Source organism: Aplysia californica, unplaced genomic scaffold (assembly GCF_000002075.1).
Source record: "Aplysia californica isolate F4 #8 unplaced genomic scaffold, AplCal3.0 scaffold00660, whole genome shotgun sequence".
NCBI classification, from domain to species: domain Eukaryota; kingdom Metazoa; phylum Mollusca; class Gastropoda; order Aplysiida; family Aplysiidae; genus Aplysia; species Aplysia californica.
Window position 1 is genome coordinate 399,622 of NW_004797930.1, and position 1,115 is coordinate 400,736.

The 1,115-nt window shown below is 41.6% G+C and overlaps 1 protein-coding gene across 1 annotated transcript in view; it reads left to right on the forward strand.

Annotated features, from left to right (window-relative positions):
• LOC101861317 (neurogenic locus Notch protein) overlaps nucleotides 1-1,115 on the forward strand; it is a gene marked incomplete at its 5' end in the record, with an annotated part of 25,206 nt that overhangs the window by 2,063 nt on the left and 22,028 nt on the right. The window contains 1 exon segment of the mRNA XM_035972351.1: nucleotides 201-434. Within this exon segment, the coding sequence (XP_035828244.1) occupies nucleotides 201-434 (234 nt within the window).

A 1,115-nucleotide genomic window follows, 5' to 3' on the forward strand; every position in this document is an offset into this window, starting at 1 on the left:
CACACACACACACACACAACAAATACACACACGCACACTCTCTCTCTCACACACACACACACACACACAGCTAAAACTAAAAATCGTTTGTAACACCTCTTATATGCCGCACGTACATGACCTATTTGTGTTGTAAGGGCCGTAAAACTCTCACCAAAACTAAAACAAAACCTCTCCGTATATCTCCCTCCGCTCCACAGGCACCAACTGCGAGATCAACATCAACGAGTGCGCGTCCAACCCCTGTCTCCATGGCAACTGCGTGGACCTGGTGAACGGCTACAAGTGCCACTGCGAGCAGCCCTACTCGGGGAAGAACTGCGACGTCAAGATGGACCCGTGCCGACCCAACCCGTGTCGCAACCAGGCGCAGTGCGTGCCGCAGAACAACTACCAGAACCTGTACAAGTGCAACTGTCCCGTCGGATATACGGGTCAGTGGATGGGTGGTTGGCGATTGCTCTGATGTGGTTTGCTCCTTCTTTCCTATCAGACATCTATCCTCCTTATCTATCGTCCTTATCTATCGTCCTTATCTATCCTCCTTATCTATCCTCCTTCTTTTTTGTGTATGTTACTCTCTTGTAACACTTTTACTCTTCAGCACTTATATGACCTTATTGTGTTGCAAGTGTGTTAAAACTCTTCCTAAAAAAATATTAAAAAACAAACAAACCGGGTCTGTGGATCTAGTGGGCCTACAGGGGGATGAAAAATCCATTTTGTGTTGGATGCGATGCCAACTTTACAATCAGACTCACCCTAACAGAATTTCCAATACTTTGGAGACTCCAGAAGGAAATATTTGTTTAGATGTTTTAAGTTGAAGAGTTTGTTCTCCATCTTTGATCCTGGCAGGATTCTCGATTTTATCAAGACCGTTGGTCTTCACTCCATAATGTAGTTATTAGTATTTTAAAAGTGTAAATGCTGTAGAGCTTGGCTATGCACTATAATAATGGAAATTATTTTTATTATTATCATAACTTTGAAGTTTTTTTCCTATCTGAACTGGATAATAGCGAGTGTTGTAATATTAGTTGTAAAGAGCCTAAAGCGTATTGTAGAGAATGATGTAAATAAATGCCATTATTGTTGTTATTATATTATTATTA